Below are 24,179 nucleotides of genomic sequence, written 5' to 3' on the forward strand. Positions count from 1 at the left end.
GAATGTGTGTTATCTGTAATACTTTACCCCCTTTAACATGAATCAGAGATGTCTAGGTGACCAGGTGTTTTAATGTGCCACTTCAGAGGTTCTCTTCCAATTTAATGAGGGTAGAGACAGTGTTTTCCTTCTTTCTCTGTGTATATTTTTAGAGCATGTTTAAACTTCTTTTTAAAAATAATTGTTCTTCAAGTAATATTTTTAAAAATATTTTTTATTTTAAACATTTATATTATTAAAATTTTAAAAGTCAGGAGATGAAAAAACAATCTTAATTCTATAGAGGTCGGTCTGTTTTTTCCAGTTTTGTATGATTTAATGCTGCAGTGAATATATTTATACTTGTGCCTTTTTCACAGTTTTAAAAAACTTATTTGGAATAAATACTTTCGTTAGAATGAATTCCCAGAAATGGAATTACTTGATTGAAGCTGTTTTATGGCTCTTTATAAATACATATTGCCAAAACACTTCCAGAAGAGTTGTGCCAATATATTTTGTGACCAGCGGTATAGCACAGTTCCAGTTTATCTGTGCAGGCTCCATCAATGGCTGTATGATTTATAAAATTTTACGTTCCTAAATGAAAACTAATACATTAATTTTAACTTATTACCAAAGTTAAATATTTTTCTATATTTGTGTATTTTTAATATCTTTTTTAGCAATCTCTGAAGTGTCTATTTGCTAGTTTCTATTGAATTTTCATGTATAGGTGATATAACAAGACCTGGAGTTGATGCTAGTAGCTTGTTAGTTTTTCTTTTTTTTTGCTCAGGGAGATTCTCCCAGGGCTAACATGTGTGCCAATCTTCCTCTGTTTTTTACTCTATGGGCTTGCCAGCACAGCATGGCTGCCAAGAGAGTGGTATAGGTCCGTGCCTGGGAACAGAATCCGGGCCACTAAAGTGGAGCATGCTTGTTAGTTTTAATGTTTTATCTTTACTTTTTCGGTAGAAAATTTGATATCACCTAATTTGAAAATTATTAACGAATTATAGAATTTATATGGACATATTACTTTATAATTGTATCTCATATCCTACAGGTCTAAAGGTCCTGGAAATATTAAATTTTCCCTGATGATTTTTTTTCAGATTGAAGAAGGTATTGTTGTAATGGAGGATGATTCACCAGTGGAAGCGGTGAGCACACCTAATACTCCCCGGAACCTTGCTGCATGGAAAATTAGCATTCCATATGTAGACTTTTTTGAAGATGCCTCCTCTGAAAGGAAGGAGAAAAAGGAGAGAATACCTGTGTTTTGTATTGATGTTGAAAGAAATGATAGAAGAGCAGGTAGGAAGCCTTATGTATCCCTTTCTTAACAGGTGCCCGTTAGTCTGGATTTGTCAGGAATGATAAACATTTTGCCATTTCTAACTGTTGAATATGACTGCATCCAAAAGATGTGTCCAGAATAGAAAATTGAATGAAAGCTTAGGATTTTCTAGGTTATCTCTGTTGCCAGTTAACTAATTAATTTGTTCAACCAGCACTTATTGAGTAGTTGCCTGCCAGACACCTGACAAACCAGCAAGGCACTTTATATAATCTTCTTGTAGTGGTTTTGCTGCCATCATCATTAGCCATTATACTTGACTGTTATTAATGCATATAGCACTGTATCAGGTATTATACCAACTTAAGACTAATTAAGACATTTCTCCTCTCCCATTGTTGTGGGCTAATTAGAATTGATAAAAATATGATCAAACACAACTTTGCAAATTTTCTTCATGCTTTGCTATTTTTTTTCTCTTGGTTGTTTCAGGTGAGGACTGTAATAAAGACGGGGGTAAATGGTATCCATAGCGAGCTAAACAGTCACCACCCTGGGGTTTGTCCAAGAGGTGGGCAGTTGGTGTAAGCAAAAGCACATCAGAATTGTGCACATTTTGGAAATGATGAGCAGAAAAATAAAGTTGAGCTCATGAAGAAGAAACTATCTGTGAGGAAAGAGGGAAAAACAGTGGCAGTGTTAGGAACTGGTTTCAAGAGAGGGATGGCTAAGTGATAGTGTGAAGGGCAGTGCTAATAATTCCCCGTATTTATTTTTCAAAAAGCATTAGGTTTTCCAATTTTTCTCAGAGCTGGTCCTATTTCAAGAACATACAGCATAGGAAGGGGGAAGGAAGAATGCTCGCAGTAGCCAGCTGTGATTTTCCAGCTGTAGCCAAGTGCCGGGCAGGGTCTTGCTCTATCCAGTTCTGAGTCAGTGCCAGTTGATTTTTGCTGTGCTTGCTGATCAGTCTTGCTAGTTGCTGTTCTGTCTCAGCATTCTAATAGGTGTACAGATAAACTACTGTCATCGATATATAGTGTGATTTCAGTTTCAAACATAGTTTTGTTTGCATCTTTTGTCTGCTGTTTCTACCGATTGGAATTTTAAGTGTTGGAAAGAATTGAAAAGAAAGCTCCTAGTTAGCTTCTGCTTGCAGCTCCTTCCTGTGCCTCGCACCTAAAATCTGGCTCTTCCCTCACCGTACTTCTCTCTCAGGAAATTATTTAAAACTTTTGACTATTCAGATATAAATCCTTATCAAGATAAATAAATTTATGTCAGCATGCAGTAACTTTTATCTTCTTTTGAAAGATTTATGTATGATATACTTTTAAAATATTTTGAGAATATACTTTTGTTTTTGCCTTTTGGACGACCATCTTTAATTTTTGTGCTTTATTTTAAAAAGTTTGGCCTAATAATTTAGCCATAAAATTAAAACCAGAAAACCTTAAAACTTGTGTTCTAAGGAGAGAATGTCCGTAGTGCTGCAGACTTTTACTGTCAATGTAGTATGCTCTTAGAAAGCCATAGTCTATGAGGGGAGAAAGTGTATCATTTAAATACTACACTGATTTTATATATGTAGCAAAATAGCAATTTCAGGATTTTAAAAACCAAAACTAAATATAATATAGATCTTTTAAGACCAATGTTGAAGAAGAAAAATAGAATTTGCTTTATAGGTTGTGACTATATCAGGTTCTTTTTCCTGAATACAGGAGTTGTTTTGGTTTTAATTGACTTAATCCATTGCATTTCTAAATCTGTCCTAGAATGAGATGCTAATAATAGCAGTTAACATTTCTGTGGTGCTTACTCTGTGCTATGCATTGTACAAAAGTGCTTTAGGTGGATTATTTTGTGTAGTAGCTACAATTATTTTAATTCTGAGCAAACTAAGGCACAATGCGCTTAAGTTATTTGTTCAAGTTCACATGGTTAGTAATGTGGGAACTGGGACTGGAATAGGTAGTCCTACCTGACTCATTCTTTAGACCATTACTTTGTGCTGTCGATTTTGGTAGCCACTAGCCACGTGTGGCAATTAAAATTAAGTTATATTAAAATTTCAGTTCTTTACTAAACACTAGCCATGTTTCAAGTGATCAGTAACAATATGTAGCTAATAGCTACCATATTAGTGCAGATAATATAGAACATTTTCAGAATTGCAGAAATTTCTATTGAATAGCGCTATTCTATACTGTATTAGATCAGGACAATTGGTAAGTATTTGAGAGACCCAAAATTGATTACAAATTTGTATGATATACATCATTTTTGTGACATTTAAGAAATAACCATAATTACCTAATTTTTGAAGTTTCTGTCAGCTCTATGATTCTGTTGTAGAAGAATGTCTATGTTATTGAGAGAACTTCATAAATAGCTGAAGTTTATCAATCTAAGTATTTTAAAATTAAAATATGGGATAAAATATGTTAATAATATGATGCCAAGAAGTAATAAATTATTAAGACTAGAATAATTTCCAGTTTTGTATATTAATGTTTTCAATACTGCATCCTTTTAGTAGAAGTTTGTAAAGTTATTTGTTACTCACTGTGTATTCATTTAATTTATAGTTGGGCATGAGCCTGAACATTGGTCTGTCTATAGAAGATATCTTGAATTCTATGTACTTGAATCAAAACTAACAGAATTTCACGGTATGTTGTCCTTTTTGTATAAAAAATTACATTTCAGCATTGGCCTTTGTGTTTTTTTTTTTTTTTTTTTTTATTAACGTTATGATAGATTACAACCTTGTGAGATTTCAGTTGTACATTTTTGTTAGTCATGTTGTGGGTACACTACTTCCCCCTTTGTGCCCGCCCCCCACCCCCCCTTTTCCCTGGTAACCACCGATCAGATCTCCTTATCAATATACTAACTTCCACCTATGAGTGGAGTCATATAGAGTTCGTCTTTCTCTGACTTAGCCTTTGTGTTTTTTGAGGAAGATTAGCCCTGAGCTAACATCCGCCACCAATCCTCCTCTTTCTGCCTGGGATTCAAACCGGCGAACCCTGGGCCACCAAAGCAGAATGCATGAACTTAACCGCTGTGCCACTGGGCCAGCCCCGTAGCATTGGCCTTCTTGAAAGCTGTTGAACTAGATTACTTTTTTGATTTAAAGTAATTGTACCAAGGAAATGTAACAGTGACCCTTGTGTACCCTGCTATTGATAATAGGAATGTATTGTTTTTATCTTATTTCTGCTTATTTATATTTTTTAAGTTTTTACAGTGCACATTTATTGCTTTTTAAATAATATTAAAATTTAGAAGCTAGCTTTTCTTTAACTATATTTTAGAAAAGCTTCTCTTTCCAGTTTAAATTTTTGTTTATTTTGATGAGGCGGAAAATTTAAACCAGGCATTTCAGAGTTGTTGTGTTCTTTTACTGTCATCTTCTTGGTAAATTTGTTTGCGATGTATCAGGGCAAATGTTTTGATTTAGCTCTTTGATTTAGATATGGAAACAAAATTTGTAGTTGAGTATTTCTTTTGAGGGTAGCTGAATCAGAACAGGAGAGCACTTTTCCTTATAGTTCTTCCTCTCAATCTCCCTTATCTGTCCATTTACTTGAGTTAAGATCAGGGCTATAGTTATGAGGTATTTCCAGTCATTTTGTACGTAGATTGGTGAGTTTGATTTGTGTATTCTGAATCTTTTTATTTTAGAAAAGCTCTGTGGAGTGTCCCCTAATCCAAATTCAGGTGGTTTCTGAATTGAAAAGGGCAGGGAGCCTTCTTTACTCTGCCCAGAAGAGCAAAGACCATGATAAGGAGAGTATAGGAAGATAAAAAATACAGGGTCTCACTCCATACTTTTTGCCTAAATTTTGAGTTTGTAATTATCTTTAAATGGTTTTCTCTTTGTCTCTGCCAGTGTGGTGCAGTGCCATCCTTGTCTTGTTCTTTCTCTGAGAACTTTTCCTTTCAGTTTCGAGTTGAAAGAAGATCATTTATCTCCGTACTTGAAAATCCTGGATCAACCAAAGTTGGTTGGATTCCCAGCATTTTTCCTTTTTGGTGCTAAAATTTCCAGAGTCAACCCTCTCTGAAAAAGCATGTCTGTGATTTTTAAATTTTGTTTTTAAGCTTATATAGTACTGGCAAAGTGCTGCCTTTTTTCCCAGGAGAGAGTAGTATTTCTTTAGTAAGATTTTATCTAAAAGAATCGAATCAATTCCAAAATAATCTCATGAGAAATTTTTTAGGCTTTTTTTTTTTTTTTTTTACCAGTACAGAGGGCTAAATCAATCTGTGTCAGTGAAAAGTGGTGTTATTTTGGATATTACTAGACTCAGGTTCTTTGGTCTGGACTTCTGTCTTGAAGCTCTTTGATTTTGTCGAGATTATTTAAAGGATAATGTCACATCTCTATAGGGCAGCATTGTGAATCTGAATTTGCCATAGTAAATTTATAAATTAGGTTTTTAAAATAGTAGCAGAATATAGTAATAAGTCTCATATGTTTTAATTTCAGGCCCATTTCCTGATGCCCAGCTTCCTTCTAAAAGGATCATTGGCCCCAAAAATTATGAATTCTTAAAGTCGAAGAGAGAAGAGTTTCAGGAATATCTACAGGTATAGCACCAACTTAATTTAAAAACAATGCTGATCATAGCATTCTCTAATTTGTCTTTTTCTCATATACAATGTATATGCTTTACTTTACAAATACTTGTCAATGTGGATTTCTAAAATTATGTTATTTAATAATTTTTTTCTTGTGGAAATTAATTATTGTCAAGAGTATACTTGTTTTTTCCCTAAATTGATAACCAATGAAATACCAGATATTTTCTTAGAGGAAAAACAGTCTTGTGTTGGGCTAAGCTAGGCCTGACTTTTGGTGTGGGAAGTTAAAGAAAGAAAGAAAAGCTTTTGATGTAAAAGACTAAATGCATTCTAAGAATACTAGGTAGTTTTTGTTATTTTTGTGTTGTTTTTTGTTTGATTTTGTGTTTAGCACTTTGTGAGTTTTGGAATGTTCCCTCCTGTTTTATTCCTCAGTCCTTTTTCTTTTGCAATTTTTAGATGTTTTTCCAGTTTCTTGGGATCTCCTGACTCTCTACTACTCACCACATGGAATTGAATTCCATTTTTCTCAGTGTGTGTGCACTGTAAACAATGTAATTGGTATATTTCCATCGTTGGTACAATGAGCTTAAAAGTTACTTATTTGAGACTTCTCTAAAATTAATGATCATCTTTCTTAAGTGCATAAGACCAAAGATTGGATACTTTTATTTAAAAGAAAAATCTCTTATCTGGGCATGGAATTTTGTAGTTTTTCTTAAGTGTTAATTCATCTAAATTTGGATGCCTCCTAACCAAAAATAAGTACTTTTTAAATTAAAGATATTCAATAGCATAAAGGAGCATTTACATTTTATCTCCTGTATTTGAACTGTTGAATAGTTCAACTCAGTATTTTTTATATAATTTTTTGGTGGTGTGAAAATTGAAATGTGAAATAACTATTAACTACTGCAAGGATATTTGAACATAGCATATACTAATGTTAACCTGTGTCTTTGTTGATGCCATTAACCCATGATTTGAATTGACTAATTCTTTCTGAAAACTAGAGTACCTCATTCTAGAAGAAATAGTTTCTGGTAATATGGAGTTAGAGGTTGCAGCACTGGTATTTCATTTATACAGATTTCTGCTCATAAAGTTTTGTAACTGTTTCATAGTTACAAAACTGAATATTAGGTAAGCCAGTTAATTTTGGCTTTAAAAAGTCAGTTTATCTCATAAGAAAATAGTGTTGCAAGAAGAACAGACAATAGATTTTCCAAGTTACTTCACATTTCCACATTGTTTTCTGCAAAACCCTTTATGCCAGCTTTTTATAATTATCAAGAAAATTGTATATTATAATACTTGTTTTATAGTTCAGAAACTGAGAAATAATATTAGCTAATGTTTAATTTTCCTTCCTGTTTATCAGGTACTCTGCTAAATGCTTTTATATAACAGCACTATAAAGTAGATAGTGCTATCTTCATTTTACATTTCAGGAAACTGACTCTTAGACAGTTTAGGAACTTTTCTAAGGACACCTAGCTGGCAAATGGAAGAGCCAGAATTCAAACCTATTTATGTCTGATGTAGAGGGTGCTGTCTTATCTGCTGTGCGATACTGTTCTTTCTGTAAATGTAGTTTTGTTATTATTCTGAATATGAAATAGCTTTTGAGGATTTAAAATTATTTGTTGGTTTAAAAAAATCATTTTAATACAGTTTTTATCATCCTTCTAGAGTTTTAAACTGTTTTTTTCCTTTTTTCTTTTTTTGTTCACTCAAGAAACTTCTACAGCATCCAGAACTGAGTAATAGTCAACTTTTGGCAGATTTTCTCTCTCCCAATGGTGGGGAAACACAATTTCTTGATAAGATACTACCAGATGTAAATCTTGGTAAGTTAACTTAAAGAATCACATATAAGAGGATAAACTGAAAAGAATCAGAATATTCAGATTAATTTAGAAGAATAACTTATATAGTGAAGCCATGTGTCAAACTCAAAAGGACTTCTTATACACTGTAAGTAGGAATACAAATTGGAACACCACTTGGAGAAACAATTTGGTATAAAACTGAATGACCCAGCAGTTCCTCTCTGAGATATATGCTCTAGAGAATCCTGTATTCATATTTAAGAATGTTCATAGCAGCATTGTTTATAATAGACAAAACTGGAAATAATACAGATAGTCATCAGCAGTAGAATCGATAGATAAATCGGTGTAGATTCGTAAAATGAATACCAATAGTAATTAATACCTATAGCATATAGCTACTTGCAAGAATGTTGATAATCTTAAAAACATGATGTTAAATGAAAGAAGCAAGGCAAAAGAATATATATAGCATGATTCCTTTTATAAAAAGTTTAATACAGACCAAACTAAGCTAAGCTGGAAGAGTTCGAAAAAATTGTTAAAGATAATAATGGAAGAAAAGCAGTATTTCTAAATATATTTTGTATAATGTAATTCTAAGTATAGAGCTGAATGAATGAATTAAATATTACAGTTGGGCATTTGGCTTTCATCTGTAACTCTCCAAATTAATACATTTAGTTGAGCCAGAACATTTGGTGTGTGTGGGGAGGTCTTATCAGGGGAAAGTGTGAGGGCATTTTATATTCAGTTTATATGGTGTTTAGGAGATAGAATTGGGTAAACTTGGTTACTGAATAGGATTGACTGAAGAAGAAGAAGTGATCAAAGATGACCCAGGTTTCTATTTAAACAACTGGATGAATGCTCTTATTTGCTGAGATAAGGGAATAAATTAGAGCAGTTCTGAACTTGTTGAGTTTATAGAATCCACTTGAAGAAGTTTTACAAGGAGGGAGAGGCCAGGAGACAGGCAAGAAGTAGAGATCTGAGTGTTATTTGAAATTGGGTTGAGCAAATGATTTGGCTCAGGAAGAGCATGTAGAAGAGACAAAAGCACAGGATGGAACTCTGTAATCTAAGGAACCTGGGAAATTCTAAGGAGGGAGGCATAGTTTATGGGGGTACCAAAAGAGAAATAGCGTGGCAGAAGGGTTGGGTGGTTTGCATGTAATAAAACAATGTCTATTTTTATTTATTTTTATGTCTCTTACTATTGCTATGTCTACTTTTTTCTAAGTTGAACTGAAAGAAAGTTAAGTTGTATTTATCAATTTTGACTAATTTTTACAGTCATTTCTAAATGCTTGAGAAAATCTCAAGATGTTTGGTATGTTATAATAAAGGAATCTGGAGATAAGATCGAGAAGAAATTTGGCAAATAGAATATATATTCTGAATCTAAAATTCAGAATGTAAACTAAAATGTTGTAGCCAACTTAAATCTTGTAGCAATTCTTAAAACTTTTTTCTTTTGACTAAATTTTGCATACTTTTAGATATCTTTATATTTTCACCATTGTTTGAAATCTTTTGAAAACATTTCTTATGGATAATTTCAAATATACACAAAAGTAGGGAGATTTGAGTAATGAACTCCTCACTCTATTTTAGCAGTTACCAGCACTTGGCTTCTTTCATCACCGCCCCCCCTCCCCCCGCTCCCTGCTGGACTGTTTTAAAGTACATCCCAAATGTTGTGTCTATAAATAATTAAGAATACCATATTTATTATAAATTTCTCTTATGTGTGAAATGGTCAATTATAAATATTTTTTACTGTTCTACTTTTTGCTTGACTGTTTAGTATTTAAAATTACCTAGTAAAGTATTCATATGAGCAATTATGAGGTATGTTACACCTTCATAAAATTAATATTGTACTTTTAATTGCAGGGAAAATTATAAAGTCTGTTCCTGGAAAACTAATGAAAGAGGTGAATAACTGACTTATGTGTATTCTATAATATGATAGTTGTGAGTATCAATGAATTTTAATGGGTTATATGATAGTAAAAATCGTAATCTTTTCAATTTTCATCTGATGATATGTCACCACAGAAAGGTCAACATTTGGAACCTTTCATCATGAATTTCATTAATTCTTGTGAATCTCCAAAACCTAAGCCAAGTAAACCGGAACTGACCATTCTCAGCCCTACTTCAGAGAACAACAAGAAGGTACTGAGCATCTGCTTAAAGAGCCTTTAAGTTTGAACTTGTGCTACTCGAGATGACTTTTCTATTACAGGGAGAATCCTGTGTTAATGAAATGGATGGGACTCTCAGTTTCCTTTATATGGAAAGCAGTAGTGCAGTGTAAGGAGGATATTGTATGTAGTTGCTAGGTTCTTTGCTTTATTGGGGTAAATGTTTCTTTAGATATTGGTTTGTAAACTTCTACTATTACTGTAATTGGGGGATTTCTAAAAGTGGTTTTCTTAGTCTGTAAATCGCCAACTTCCAATAATCAAGGAATTAATTGCTATAATATATTATGTTTATTTGATGGTATTACCTAATTTTAATGGCTTCTAAAGTATTTCATCCCTTCATTAAACAAGTATCTTACTGTGTGCTCACCATTAAGTGCTAGGCACTGGGAATGTAAAGATACATTCCCTGTCTGCGACAAGCTCAGTGTAGTGCCCAGCGTGGGGAGCTGTGTGAGCTCAACGGACAGCCCCCTTTTCCCCCCAAAGAACCTTCATTTTTGTTATTACTTTAAAAGGTATTTTTAATATTTTTTTCACTTTATAACTTTGTTGGTAGACAGAAATAATCTTACTAGATTTGTATTAGAGTAATGTATCTATTAATTCTTTTAGATTTATACACTTATCTGCAAATGATGGCAATTTTGTTTCATTCATGGCTGGGACCTCCTATGCAAAGGGAATGATTTCAGTGTTTCATCATTGATAGTATAGTGTAGCTTTTTTCATAGATAGCCTTTATGAGGTTAAGGAAGTTTACATCCATGTTTATGGGTGGACTTTGCCTATAATTTTTCTTTCTCATTCTGTCCTTATCAGGTTTTGTTATCAAGGTTATATTAACCTTTTTCTATTTGCTGGTAAAGTTACAGTTAGAATTACTCTTTAAATAATCAGTGGAATTTGTTGGTAAAGTCATCAAGGCCTCGAGTTTGGTTTGTAGGAAGTTTTTTTTTTTTTCAACCAATTTAATTTATTTAATGATTATAATATTCTTCGAGTTTATTATTTCATGAGTCATTTTTTGATAGATTATATTTTCAGCAAATTTTCCATTTTGTCTAAATTTGAAAATTTTTTATCTGAAGTCAGTAATACCCTCTTTTCTTTTCATTTTCTCTGACATCTGTAGTTATATCCCCTTTTATTCCTGACATTGTAGCTTCGTTTTCTTTTCTTTTTTAATCTATCTTGCCAAAGGTTTTGTCCGTTTTATCTTTTGGCTTAGTTGATCTTTTATATCAGGCTTTTTTTAGTTCCTTAATTTCTGCTATTCGATTATTATTATTGATAATTGACTATTTTTGCATATTTTGGGGGTAAGGCTTAGATTTAGTTGCATTTTGTCATTTTTACTCTAAGTAGTTCTTCACATCTTGTTTTTTTTCACATTGATTAGGCTTTTTGTTGGATATTGTCCAAATAAACTTTGCTTAAAGCTAAAGTTCCCCTCTAAACGCCCTTTAAATCATGTTAGTTTTCAAATTAGCTATCGTTAATGTATTTATACATCTTTATATGTTCATTTACTCTTTTTTTGTAAAAAAACAAAGGGGTTCTTTATGGATAATGAATTATCTGTTAGGTCTAAAATGGACGCAGACTGTTATATAATATTTTGGGAGAACATGTATTTTTTTGTATTCAATTTTGGGTATAAATGTGGAATTTTGGAGGCAGTCTTAAACTATTTGATATTCTGTTTTGATTGGAAAAAGTTTAAATGCTTTTGCTCTGTGTCACTTTTGCCTTAGTGATTATCATCAGTAGGTAGAATAAATTATGTATCTCTTTATTATTTCAACTGTTACTTTAGCTTTTCAATGATCTGTTTAAGAATAATGCAAACCGTGCTGAGAATACAGAAAGAAAGCAAAATCAGAATTATTTTATGGAGATGATGACTGTAGAAGGAGTCTATGATTACCTGATGTACGTAGGTAAGATTGACATGGTCACTGTTAAAACCTGTTTTTCATTCATGTATAATATTTCTTCTGTGTTGCAAATTAATACTCTTGAACACTGTCCCATTGTAACTTTTTTTAAAATTGAGGATACTTCTTTTATAAGAATTGAGTACAATTGGTCTTGAATATATTAAAGTTACTGGTGTTTACAAATAAAATATTGACCATTTGTGTTTTTTATATTGGAAAATGTTCAAATGGCTGTTTATCTGAACAGTGAAGTATTCCATGTGATCCTCCTCAGGACGCGTGGTTTTCCAGGTTCCTGACTGGCTGCATCATCTGTTAATGGGAACTCGAATCCTCTTTAAAAACACCCTGGAAATGTACACTGACTACTATCTTCACTGTAAGCTAGAACAGCTCTTTCAGGAGCACCGTTTGGTCTCACTCATAACACTTCTCAGAGGTTTGTATTTTCTCGTGTTTTTGTTTCATGTTTTGTGTATTCTTAATGATTTTAATCAGATATAAAGGAGTGAGAATTTTTGTTTTTCTTTGGTTTATTAGTATTTCTACTATGAGGAAACACTTTGTGTATAATAGGTGAAAATTCCAGAAAATATTTCTTTTTATCTCTTTTTAGATGCTGTATTCTGTGAGAACACTGAACCTCGCTCTCTCCAGGATAAGCAAAAACGAGCAAAACAGACTTTTGAAGAAATGATGAATTACATTCCAGGTGTAGTATTTAAGAAGTAGTTTAATATAGATTAGCACTCCTTTGAGGTCACAATGTATAATAATAATTCAGGCTAACTTTTACTGTGAATTTTCATTTTAGAAATAGCTATAAGGACCAATTAAAATTAGCTCATTAGTTAAATAAAATTTTTTTTTTATTATGTTAGCACTAAGAACTGCAAGACAGGCTGTTTCTACTCACAGAGTAGCTCCATTCTTTCAGTGATAACTTAGAATCAGACTGTATTTGTGGGACAGCTAGAGTTCAGCTGCTCACTGTACTATGAGAAGAGCTTCACTAGTGTGTATGACTAAAAGACTCATTTATTCATTACAAATTTATCGAGCACCTTCCATGTGCCAGGCACTGTGTGAAGTGCAAGGGATATAAAAAGTGTGCTTGGGTAGCTCTGTCTAGCAGGAAGACACACATACGGACAAAACACACATGTGATCATAGAGACATGTTCAAGTTACACATATCCCAGAGGAGGAGGAGGATGACCACCTCTCCTGTACAGGAGGTAGCCTTGGGCCACCAAATAAATGAATGTTACTGACCTCTTATTGAGATGAGAAATAGAAGCAAAAAGTGTCAAGGGATCAAAGCAGAGGATACTTAGTTTAAGACATTTTGAGTGTGAAATGCCTATACGTTATTCAGGAGGAGATGTCTAGTTTGCAGTTAGATACCCAGGTTTGGAAGTGGAAGGAACAATGGTGCAGAACAGAGATATGGGAGTCCTGTGTGAGTGGATGATAATGCCCAGGGAGAAAATACAGAGTAAGAGTGGAAAAGGGCTTAGGACTGTGCCTTAGGGAATTCTCATTGTTGGAAAATTAGTCTCAGAATAGTTCTGCTCCTCTATGTGAAGACAATTAAGCTAAATCTATGATGTAAAAGTGAACAGAAACTATTTTTGAGTAAGTTCTGTACGAAAATGATGAAAGGATTTCTTACCTGTTTTGTATATAGTGGCCTAAGCATTCATGTTTTTAACAGTCTTAGTTTTGATATTCAGAACAACATGGAAAGCCAGTGAATGTAAGAATTTCTTATTTTGCTGAGGCATGAATTTGAATCCCATCTACATCAAGACTTCCATTTGGGGAGGAGTAATTTAGCTAGTGAGTAAGCTTAGTATGCCTTTCTGTTGTTGTCCTCTACTCCTCATTTCTTACTTAGTGACTTCTGAAGGATCTGAAAGGATCACTTATTTTTGTCCATTATGCTTCACACGTTAATTGGGAAATCATATGTAGTATTGGTGAATTAGAAGATTCGCAAAGATCCATATTGAGCCACATAATCTTTAAAATATCAAGGATCTACTATACTTTTTGTAAACTGAATTTGGTCTTTACCTCTTAGGGTTAGGTATACCTCAGAGAAGCAAATGTAAAGTGAGAATTTTCCATGAACAGCTAAGAGTTTCATTATGATTCAGAGAAAGGACAAATATTTGAACACCTTGTTTACTTAAGAGTAATTTTTTTTTTCCCTGCTTGGGGGAAAACATTCAGCAGAGATTTTAATAAGGACTGATTCTTTTTGGTAACAAGAGTGATACGTGACACCTGGGCAGTCAAACATGAATCAGAACTTTTTGGACTCTAAACTAACGTTGAAACATTTCCCAAAAGTATTGTTCTGTCAGATGGTTAATAGTAATTATGCAGAAAGTACAGAAATAAATTAAAGTCATATTCATCGAGGAAAGTCTATATTAAAAAATTAATGAACCTTTTTTTTCCCCGATGTTAAGATACTCAGACATTATGAAAATGTAGAGAGTAAGAAGTAGAAGCCGGCCTCTCCCCACTGTGCGGAAATAGCCGCATGATCCGGTGTGGTGTTAATCCTCACAGACATATTTCTATGCATTTCTATACACGTATGAACAAATGTACATACATAATTTTAGGGTTTTGTTTCATTTGTTTTATCTAAATGGGATAATACACTGTATATTATTTCCCGGCTGTCTTTTATCACTTCACAGTATAAGCAGATTTCTTTACTGCGGCATTCCTCGGAGCTTACAGAATACTTTGTGCATCGTGAATCTCCAAAAGGAGGGTACATGATACTGCATTTCTCTTTTTTCCACGAGCCTCTTATAAAAACATTGGTTTAGGAAATGCTGATTTACCATTTTTGCATAATATCTGGAAAACAGGATGGAGATTTTGCATTATGATCAAGTTAATGATGAGTCACTTTATAATATAAAATTGTTCCACCTGTGGCTTTCCTGTTTAGATCTGATAGTCAAGTGTATTGGTGAAGAAGCCAAGTATGAAAGCGTCAGGCTTCTGTTTGATGGCTTACAGCAGCCCGTTCTCAACAAGCAGGTACAGTTCATTAAAGTAGGTTGACTAGTGTTGACTGGGGAATGACACAGTGGAGTGTCTGTGTATTATTAACTGTGAAGTGACACGATACTAAAGCAGGGCAATCAGTGTAATTCAAGCATTCAGATAGAAAAAAGTGTGTTTCATTTGTTACTTTTTTGCCAATTGCCTTTTTTCTTTATAACATGAATTGTTTTTATTTAAAATAAACATATATTCATTGTAGAAAATTTGGAGTATACAGAAAACTCATGAAATAAAGTAAAAATTTAAAAATCAAGAATTCCCTCATTCAGATTACGTAGAATAACCATAGTTAACATTTTTATTTTTATGGTCTTTACATATTCTGTTGAGATCTTATACAGTTACAATTTTGTATCTTGCTTGTTTAAATTTTTTGTTACAAATAAAATATTTAATATAAAATGAATTATGAGGTATAATAGAATGTTTCCATGTGAATACATGTATCTAATGCTCATCTTAAGAATAGAACATTATTAATAGTAATGGAGCTACTTTTGTGCTTATTTTATATTGTCAGTTCTATTCGCTGCCTTCCCATTTAGAGGTAAATACAGTCCTGAATTTTGTGTTTATCATTTTTATGGGTTTTTTGTCTAATATCCTAAAAAAAATTTCTTTTTGGTGTTTTAGCTGACTTATGTTTTATTGGATATTGTAATACAAGAGCTGTTTCCAGAGCTCAATAAGGTAACTGAAAAGCAGCAATATTATTCTTTATATTTTTAATTGTATGCTGACATTTGTTTTAATTAGGGACACAAAAATTAAGGAAACCCTTTTGACTGTGACCCCTTTAAAAATGAACAACCTTAACAAATGGCTCTTTATATTTTCTTTATTCAACGTGCTCAAACATAGAGTGGATTTTGAGAGAAAGGAACTGAATAGCCTCTGCTTTGACTTCACCCTTTCCTAATTACCAGCAGGCAGGGATGTTATACCCTGCAGCCTGTGCAGAGGAAGGTGTGAGTCTGAGTCCCAGCTTTAGAACGGGCCATGCTCTTCCGGCTGGCATCTGCAGCGCTGAGTGCCCTGTAAGTCAGGCTGGAGTAGTTTGGAAGCAGTTGAGCTTATGTGAACCCAAGAGCACAAAAGGAATTGGAATTGGAGGATGGTAATATTATTATTATATTGAATCTTGAGGATTTTGAGTTTTGGGCAAAGATTTAAGTCATGTTTTGCTCTTTTTATTTTTTGACTAATCCTTTTGGTCAGATGAAATAACTACCCTATAAGGTTGTGGTATAGCAATGAAATGTTAGTTTCGTAGAGTAGAGAGAATCAGATTTGGACTATTTACCTATTAATTATGAGCTTTCAAGTTATAGTTACATTACATGTATATTAAAACAATGGGGCAGTGATGGACATTTTATGTTCCATTTTCTTGGGAATCAGTACCAGGACACCTTTGGCTCTCTGTTGGGGACTTGATCACATCTGTCTCTATACCTTGCCATTTTTCTCCTCTCTAAAACATAAATATCTGTGGCATATGCCAGCTAATTTCTTTTGGTTATATATATATCTTAGGTTAGAATTTTAATACACTGGAACTGTTAGGCAAGTCACAAATGAATCTTATTTTATTGTGTTCTATTAAATAGATTTATTTTTACTTTAGGTGCAAAAGGAGGTTACCTCTGTGACGTCGTGGATGTAAACATTTGGATTTGGGACAGAATAACCAGTTGAAATTTCTGCTGTGCTAGTTTGGTAGAGAAGTACTTTTTTCTGTTTATTTTTGTATATTCTTGTATATATCATGTAATTTAGTGTCTGAAATTGCTTTTTTTTGTTTTAATAAAGACTAGCACAAACTTAATGATTAGAAGTGATTGGGTTTCATAGTCTTTCATTTTGCACCTGTTATCCAAATTTTATTGGAACATACATCACTTGTTATTGCTGTTTTTCATAGAGATAATTCATAATCCCCTTAGAACAAACAGATAAGACCAATAACCTTTGTACTGTATCACTTTGAAAATAATTATGTTTAGTGTGTAGAAACAGGAATAAGATCTGATTTGCTGTCTCGTTTAGAGTTAGTACATTTTAGTAGGTTTATTCTCCCTTTTTAAAAATTTTCTACATGGTTAACTGTGTGTCTATAAAGAAGACATTTTTTATGAGTTTTTCGTAGCAAACATGGGCCTTCTCCTTACTCTTGCTGGATGATTGAAAGGGTAGCCCTTTTGGGTGTGAAAACTGAGTACATACAGATATTTGTGATTGTGTGGGTGCAAGTACATTTCACTGAATCTATGTAACTATATTCCAAAAGCTTGTGTAAACAATTTAGTCAAGTAGAGTTTTGGTTTATGTTGTTTGTTGCCTCTCCAAAAGAAAAATATGGAATTAACTTTATTCCTTGAGGAAAGTTAATTTAAATGATTATTTTTAAAGATTTAGTGTTTAGAATTCTACTTATAATTTCTTCCCATTCTATCATTCTTTTCATCTTAAAACAAATTTGCCTTTCAAGATTGAGCATTTTGTGTTTGTTATTGGTTGTAGCATTCATTTGGAATATATTTATTGAGTTTCAACCATGTATTAGGCAATAAACTGGGTAATGTGAGAATCCTAAAATATAATTTGGAGAACTAACTCATTTAATGATATTCACTATTTTTTTCCAAGGTCTTAAAAAATGGTCATTAGATGTTGTAAATTTTTTAAAAAACTTCTGTTAGTAGTTCCGTTATATTTTTAATTGCTTGAAAATTCTAGAATATGTATGAGATTCTGTGAATCAATGCTTTAATACTAAGCCTTAAACATTTACTGATTTCTCAGGGACAGGTGGAATATTAGTCAGGCTAACTCTTCACATTAAAATCCATAGCATTTTGAACATCCTTATTTAAAGTGTCAGGGTGAACTTGAAAAATAAAATATTTTACAGGCCTTTTTATGCCATCTTCACCTATTCTTCTATGAATTGTGATATTCTGTTTATTTAGGTGAGAAAAAGGTTGTTTTGAGTGTATCAGTCTGCTTGGGTTGCCATAACAAAATACCATGGACCAGGTGGTTTAAACAACAGAAATTTGTTCTTTCTCTCAGTTTTGGAGGCTGGGACGTCCAAGATCAGGGTGCTGACAAGGTAGGTTTCATTCTGAGGCCTCTTCCCTTGGCTTGCAGACAGCTATCTTCTCACTGTGTGCTCACGTGACCTCTTTGCACAAATGTATGGGAAGAGAGAGAGAAAAAGCACTCCCTCCCTTTCTCTCTCTCTCTCTCTCTCTCTCACTCTCTCACTCTCTCACTCTCTGTCTCTCTCACTTTCTGTCTCTCTGTCTCTCTCCTTCTTCTTGTTAGGCCACCAATCTCTTTGGATTAGAGGCCACTCTTATGACCTCATTTAACTTTAGTTACCTCCTAAAGACCCCATCTCCAAATATAGTCACGTTGGGGTTTAGGGTTTCAACATGTGAATTTTAGGAGGACATAATTCAATCCATATCAATGGGTGAGCTCTAGTTAAAAAAAATGTGATGTATAAAAAGCTACACATACAGAAGTAATCATTTACATTATAAAAAGGAAAGGAACTAGATGTGCTCTCTATTGACCAGGCGTTTTATATACATTCTAACATTTCATCAGCCATCACAATAACTGTGACATGGTATTATTCCTATTTTGTAGGTGAAGATATAGAAGCCAGAGAGAGTGGTGAAGTTAGAATTCAAACTTAGATCTGTCTCTAGTCTTCATGTTCTTGTCAGTGTTTCCTCACGGAAGGAGCTTTTATTTCCAAAAGTAGTCACTGTCTGGATCCCTTTCAGAAGTACGTTCCCTGGTGTATTTCAAATATTTTACTTTGCACACTCCTTTCAGTCCATCTTTATGTCCTCTAATGCATGAGCTTCACATTTTGAAATGTGTTTATAGAAAAAACTATCACTGTTTTTAGTTGTGGGGTTAAAATGAAATAGTTGGGAAGACACTTTGAAATTTATCAAGGGCATTATAAGATTGTGTTATAAGTATAATCATTTAGTTAAAGATATCAGAAGATTCTGAGAAATGGTTGAAAGTAAGGACTTAAATGATCATTTATTGACTTACTAAGAACCGTTAGATTTTACAACAGAAATATAAATAGAAGTCTGATTGGCAGAGAGGTACAAGAGAAGGATGCATCTGGATCCTTCAGTTTGCATCTGGATGCTGGTGATTTATTCAGTTTATTTGACAAGTGTGTATTGAACACTCACCGTGTGCCGGGAAGTTTTAGATGCTAGGGATATATTTGTGCGTTTATAAGCCTACGTTCAAGCTGAGGGAGATAGACAATAAACAAAATAAAAAGGAAATAATGCAGTATGTCAGAAAGTAATAAGTGCTCAGAAGAAAAATGAACTGAGGGGAAATAGAGTGTTATGAGTGCAGGGTTGCGATTTTAAATAATGTGGTCTGGGACGATGAAGAAAAGACCTGAAGGAGGAGAAAAATCAGGCTGCGAATGTATTTGGGGGCCCATGTCCCAGCAGAGAAATAGCAAGCGCAAAGGTTTGAGTGGGAATGTGCCTGTTTTATGGGAAGAACAGCAAGGAGGTCATTGTGGCTACATCATGGGGAGTGAGGGGAGATAATGTCAGAGAAATCATGGGAAACCAGATCATTGCGGGCCACTGTGATAACTGTCACTTTTGCTTGAAGTGTGTTGGAAAGATTTTGAGCAGGTGAGCAACACACTCTTGCTTCTAATGTAACAGGATCACATTGGTTACTATATTGGGAATGTTGAGAACGGACTAAAGTGGAGCAAAAGTAGAGACAAGGAGCTCGTTAAGGAAGCTGTTGAAGTAATTCAGGTGAAATGACAGTTATTTGAATCAGGGTAATACTTGTGGAGTTGTCAAAAAGTTGATGTCTTTTTTTTTTTTTTTGAGTTAGGCAACAGGATTTACGAATGGACAGGTTGTGAGTTGGAGAAAAAGGGAGCAGCCCAGGATAATCTCAGGGTTCGGCCTAAGCAATAGGAAGGATGAAGGGTCCATTAAATGAGATGAGGGAGATTGTGAATGGCACACGTTTTGAGGGAAAGTTCAGGAATTCACTTTTGGACATTTAAAGTTTGTGATGCCTATTAACCATCCCAACTAGGCATCCCCAAGAGGCAGTTGTAGTTGTGAGTGTGGAGTTCAGGGGAGAGATCCAGCCTGGAGATAGGAATTTGGGAGTCACCAGCATCCAGCTGCAAAGTAATGAAACTGGATGAGACCATCAAGAGATTAGGTGTAAATAGAAAAGAGAGGCAGTCCAAGGACTGTGCCCTGGGCTCTCTAGTGCTTACCAGGAAGGGTGCTGAGGAGGGCCCCCAAAAGGGACTTCATGTGATGGCTTTAGCTGATGCTTTTTAGGAGAATGGCTATTGCACATGGAGTTATAAGTTTTCTGTATCATTGGAAGGCCCTCCAGTTATGCCCACTTAGTGAAACTTTGTTTTTACACTACAGCTTCATGCTGTCTGCTCTTGGGAGTGATGGTAGTACTATATCCATATTCTGGGACAGTGTGAGTAGAGAAAACTGGTACAGCACGGGGAGGTGAAAATGAGGTGGCTTAAAGGAATTTTGCAGAAGCCTTGAGCAGCGTAGAGCAGTATGCAGTAACTGGGACATGTAAGCAACTCCCAGGAACTCCCATAAGTAGGGAGCGGGCTGCCAAGTTATTTTATTTGGAGATTTAATTTTTAAAAAGTAGCTCAAAAGTCTTGGGAAAATAGGTGACATTGAATTTATTCGTAAGGAATGTGTTTTAGATAGTTTTCTAAAGTTTTTCAGATCCATTTTAGTGGTACAAGAATGAAAACTGCATAATTTTACCTGAGGGATTTTAGCCCTGTTTACTTAACGTCTGCACTGTTTTTCCTATTTAACTTCCTTCCCTTCTCACTTCCACACGCACAGGTGTTCAGGGAAGCTTTTTGACATTTTCTCCTAGTTTGGGCTAGTTTAAGCTTTTGATTGTGACAGAAGTCAACTCAACTTTGCTTTGAAAAAAGAAGAGAGAAATAACGTGTTCACGTAAACCATCTATGGACAGGCAATAATAAAATTGTCCTCAGTAGGACTTAACCAGCACTTAAATAGTATCAGGACTCTGTGGACACGTCCATTGCTTGCCTCAGCTTCTGTCTTGTTCCCTGTCGTTCTTGCACATGCCTTCGTGTCAGGGAGGACAGTTATAAGCAACTATGGAATCACATGATGATACAGAGGGGCAAAAAAGGGAGCTTGTCTCTCTCGCCATCCGTACACCTATAAAAGCTTGTGGAAGGATTCTTATTGTCTTGGCTTCCGTCACATGCCTATCCCTGTGCCAATAACTCAGACCAAGACAGTCAGACACCATAATTGTGAGGCCTGGGTCATATGCTTCCTGCTTCCACATGGGCTAGGAGACTGTAGTTAGCTGTCTTACCAGAACCACCTGGAATAGGAGAGATGCAGTGTCTCCCAATGTGTGGGGGCTCTTTCCAGGAGTAGGAAGAGAGGCTGGATAGACAAATACAAGCCTGCATTTCTGTTCTTAGATGTTAGTTCTCTCTCTCCCACTCAGCTGTGAACAGTCTAATTGCAGGGATGTGTCTTCCTCATCCCTCCATCACCTGTCCCAGCCCAGCAGCACTTGGCACCAGGAAGGTGATCGATACAAAAAGACTGGTTTGGGGGGTGTTGAGGTGGAATGTACATGGAGGGGGTTAAGAGGCAGGAGTGTGGCTGTGATCTAGGTCCCTCACCTTTTTATGTGACTGTTGCCTAGTGAAAGGAGTGTCAAAGAGACCAGGGCACGTGCCTCTACACATAATCCTGAACCAGTGCTGCAGGTCCAGTGAGCATGTCAGCCCACCTTAGGGTACTGGACTCAGGCTCAGACTCCCAGATTTCTGCATCAGGTAAGTACAGAGGTGTTCCCAGAGAAGGAGGAAGCAGAGAGGGATGTTGGAGAGGAAGGGAAGGGCTGTAGGACGGGTGTAACTGCTGAGAAGTTACGAGGGAGCACACTGAGGCTGATTCTTCTTTTTTTTCAAATAACTACAAAAACCAAAGTTATACTGAATGTGGCCAAAATATTGGATAATTCAAGGAAGTTAAGTGTATAGGAGATACAGCTGTGTGGGCACTGACGGATTCGAGTAAGTTGAGCATGGCAGTGCGCTGAGCTCTGGGGATGGAGAACGGCCCTGCGAAAGCACTGCAGCCTGTTGAACTGCACCCCGCGCTCAGTCATTCTGTTTTAATTTTCTACATTGACGAAAAGTTCTAAGATATTCTTGTCTTGTAATAAATAGATTAATGATCTTTAAATGACGTGGATTTGTGTTTTTACAATTTATTAATATTTCTAATAGCTGCACATTCTTCTCCCTCTGTGAGGTGCCTCTGGCATTCAGCTTATGGCTGCTGGCTAGTGGAGATTAGCATCGTCTCAGCCCTGGTGTTCAGCCCACTGTGTCTCTTGATTAGTTTTGAAGTGGGTGGCTAGTAGTTTATTACAATGAATAAAATTTAAGTACTGAAGTTCCCGTGTGATTTGTTTTCTATTTCTATTTTAAGTGTGAATTATATTGGCTTCCGTGTTATCCCTGTAATGCTGCTCTCATTCACTTGCATTGTGGTGGGCTTTCCTGGCTGGGATGGGGAGGGGTAGAGTTAAGCAGCTATCAGATATTCAAGGAGCCAGAAGCCTACCTATCTGGGGTGTAGTTCTAGAGAAAGTAATTACAGAGGTTACGTTACTAGTCTGTTCATTAAGACTTATTCTACTGTAGTGTCTAGGATCTCTGATTTTATAGTCTCATCTTTTCTTTTCACTTTTACTCAAAGGTAGATATTCAGTAAGGAATAAGGCAAGGCTACATGAGGAAAACCTGAGCAGAGTAATAATATATGTGTGTTGTGGATGAGCAGGAATCATGCTATAAGCATTTCTCAGTTATGACACAAAAGTTATCACAAAATCAGTTTCACAACGTGAGAAGTTAGTGCAGTTTTCAGAACACTGTTAATGTTGATATATAAAGTCAATACATTATGATTTTACCAATAAAATAAAACTTACGTTTATTCTTTAAATGTATAGATTTCTTTTGCTTCATCTGTAGAGTATAGGTCTGAACAAAAACCCCATCTAATTAAAAACTTCAAGGTTATTTAGAAATTTGACTAGCCATATTTATTTTTCTTTATAAAATAATATCAACATATCTTAGGGGCTAATTTCATTACTAATATGCTTACAAATTATTTAGTGATTGTCTTACCAAAAAAAAGGTTGCAGTGTTGTTTACTTTCACGGCGTTTTTGGCTTTCTTAAAAATCTGGATATCACACATGCGACTGTACGTTGTTGGAGAGAAGGTTAAGAACTCAGTGTAGTTTTCAAGACAAACTCAGAAGCTAGTGTTTTTGTTTTTAACATATCATTTTATCCATATTTGTTGTACTTGAAAATCCTCAGTATTCATTGGGGCCATTTCTCATGTTTGATTGTCCAGAATTGGAACATCTTTATTTGGGGGAATTCCAAGGTAATTGGGGGAGAGGGTATCGGTTTTTCTTATGGAAGTCAAAAGGTGGAGTAAAATCCTCAGTCAGCCTGCTGTCTTCATGAAAGTCACTTTGGTCCTGAACCAGGCTCAGCTCGTTAGCTGCTCCATCTGAATGGAGGCCCGAGGACAGTGAAAGGCCCTTGTGGGTGGAGCTGTGGTGGAGGTGAACCCAGTAGCACCGGTGCAGTGGGCCACGAAGACTGCTCCTGTGGCAGTGCCTCACTTTCCTTGCTTGCTCTCCAGTTTCTAGGCCTCACTCTCCATGCTTCTTGATGATTCTGGGAGCTAGCTAATATCCTTCTGATATGTCTCTGGTTACAGACATTTTCTTGTTTTTTTGCAACCAAGAATCCTCATGAATAATGAGTCTATAAATTTCCATCCTTGCTTGTAATATGCCAGCCATCCTTGTCATGGATCAGAGTTAAACTGTTTTCACACCCTAACTAGCTTATTTGTTAACTGAATGTTTTGTTTGTTTTGGTTTGGTTTTTGGTGTCGAAGATTGGCCCTGAGCTAACATCTGTTGCCAATCTTCCTCTTTTTGCTTGAGGAAGATTGTTGCTGAGCTAACATCAGTGTCATTCTTCCTCTATTTTGTATGTGGGATGCTGCCACAGTATGGCTTAAGGAGCAGTG

At 35.1% G+C, this 24,179-nt stretch overlaps 1 protein-coding gene across 3 annotated transcripts in view; it reads left to right on the top strand.

Annotated features, from left to right (window-relative positions):
- SNX14 (sorting nexin 14) overlaps window positions 1-16,793 on the top strand; it is a 71,855-nt gene extending 55,062 nt beyond the window's left edge. For all 3 annotated transcript variants that reach the window (XM_046674529.1, XM_046674528.1, XM_046674530.1), the window contains 12 exons: window positions 1,098-1,299; window positions 3,874-3,957; window positions 5,784-5,884; window positions 7,617-7,728; window positions 9,610-9,650; window positions 9,775-9,894; window positions 11,746-11,869; window positions 12,144-12,308; window positions 12,486-12,581; window positions 14,847-14,938; window positions 15,599-15,655; window positions 16,593-16,793. In XM_046674529.1, the coding sequence (XP_046530485.1) occupies window positions 1,098-1,299; window positions 3,874-3,957; window positions 5,784-5,884; window positions 7,617-7,728; window positions 9,610-9,650; window positions 9,775-9,894; window positions 11,746-11,869; window positions 12,144-12,308; window positions 12,486-12,581; window positions 14,847-14,938; window positions 15,599-15,655; window positions 16,593-16,631 (1,233 nt within the window). In that variant the 3' untranslated portion in view covers window positions 16,632-16,793. The remainder of the gene's footprint in view (window positions 1-1,097; window positions 1,300-3,873; window positions 3,958-5,783; window positions 5,885-7,616; window positions 7,729-9,609; window positions 9,651-9,774; window positions 9,895-11,745; window positions 11,870-12,143; window positions 12,309-12,485; window positions 12,582-14,846; window positions 14,939-15,598; window positions 15,656-16,592) is intronic.
- Window positions 16,794-24,179: the final 7,386 nt, after the last annotated feature.

The sequence above is a fragment of the Equus quagga genome, chromosome 11 (assembly GCF_021613505.1).
Source record: "Equus quagga isolate Etosha38 chromosome 11, UCLA_HA_Equagga_1.0, whole genome shotgun sequence".
Taxonomy (NCBI): domain Eukaryota; kingdom Metazoa; phylum Chordata; class Mammalia; order Perissodactyla; family Equidae; genus Equus; species Equus quagga.